The sequence below is a fragment of the Condylura cristata genome, unplaced genomic scaffold (genome assembly GCF_000260355.1).
Source record: "Condylura cristata isolate star-nosed mole 26May11 unplaced genomic scaffold, ConCri1.0 scaffold00009, whole genome shotgun sequence".
Lineage (NCBI taxonomy): Eukaryota > Metazoa > Chordata > Mammalia > Eulipotyphla > Talpidae > Condylura > Condylura cristata.
In genome coordinates this window covers 106,228-106,797 of record NW_004567110.1, presented here as the reverse complement: position 1 = coordinate 106,797, position 570 = coordinate 106,228, and the positions used below count along the sequence as shown (strand labels likewise).

At 73.9% G+C, this 570-nt stretch overlaps 1 protein-coding gene across 1 annotated transcript in view; it reads left to right on the top strand.

Annotated features, from left to right (window-relative positions):
* The first annotated feature begins 71 nt into the window (after positions 1-71).
* The window catches only part of TCF25 (transcription factor 25 (basic helix-loop-helix)), a 2,968-nt gene continuing 2,469 nt past the window's right edge, over positions 72-570 (top strand). The window contains exon 1 of the mRNA XM_004679901.2: positions 72-411. Coding sequence (XP_004679958.2) covers positions 220-411 — 192 coding nt within the window. The 5' untranslated portion in view covers positions 72-219. The remainder of the gene's footprint in view (positions 412-570) is intronic.

The following is a 570-nucleotide window of genomic DNA, read 5'->3' as shown; positions in this document are numbered from 1 at the left end:
CGGGGGCCCTCCGCCGAGCGCCGAGCCGCAGGAGCTCTCGCCCGACGCGCGGCGCCTTCTCTGACGCAGCGAGGACGCAAAGGAAGTTCCGGAGAGCCGCAGTGCGCCGACGCGACACGCCAGCTCCTCGCCAGCGCGCCGCCAGTGCGCAGGCGCGCCGGTCGCGCTCGCTGCTGCTCTTCCTTCTCCGTCTCGAGCCGTCAGTGGCCGTTGGGCCCTATGTCGCGCCGGGCCCTCCGTAGGCTGAGGGGGGAACAGCGCGGCCAGGAGCCCCTCGAGCCCGGCGCCCTTCAGTTCGTCTTCCGTGATGACGATGATGCGGAAGAAGCAGCCCCGAAGCTGGAGCCAGCTGGCCGGCGCCCCCGGAGCGCAGAGCAGGAGGGCGTCCGAGTCAACAACCGGTTCGAGCTGGTGGGTGCGAGGCGGCGGGTGGGGGCGACGGGGGCGGGGCGCGAGGCGTGTCCGGGGCGGGTCGTGACGTCACGGGAGGGGCGCAAGGCGGGTCCCAGTGCGGGCCGTGACGTCACGGGAGGGACGCGAGGCGGATCTGAAGGCGGGCCGTGACGTCAC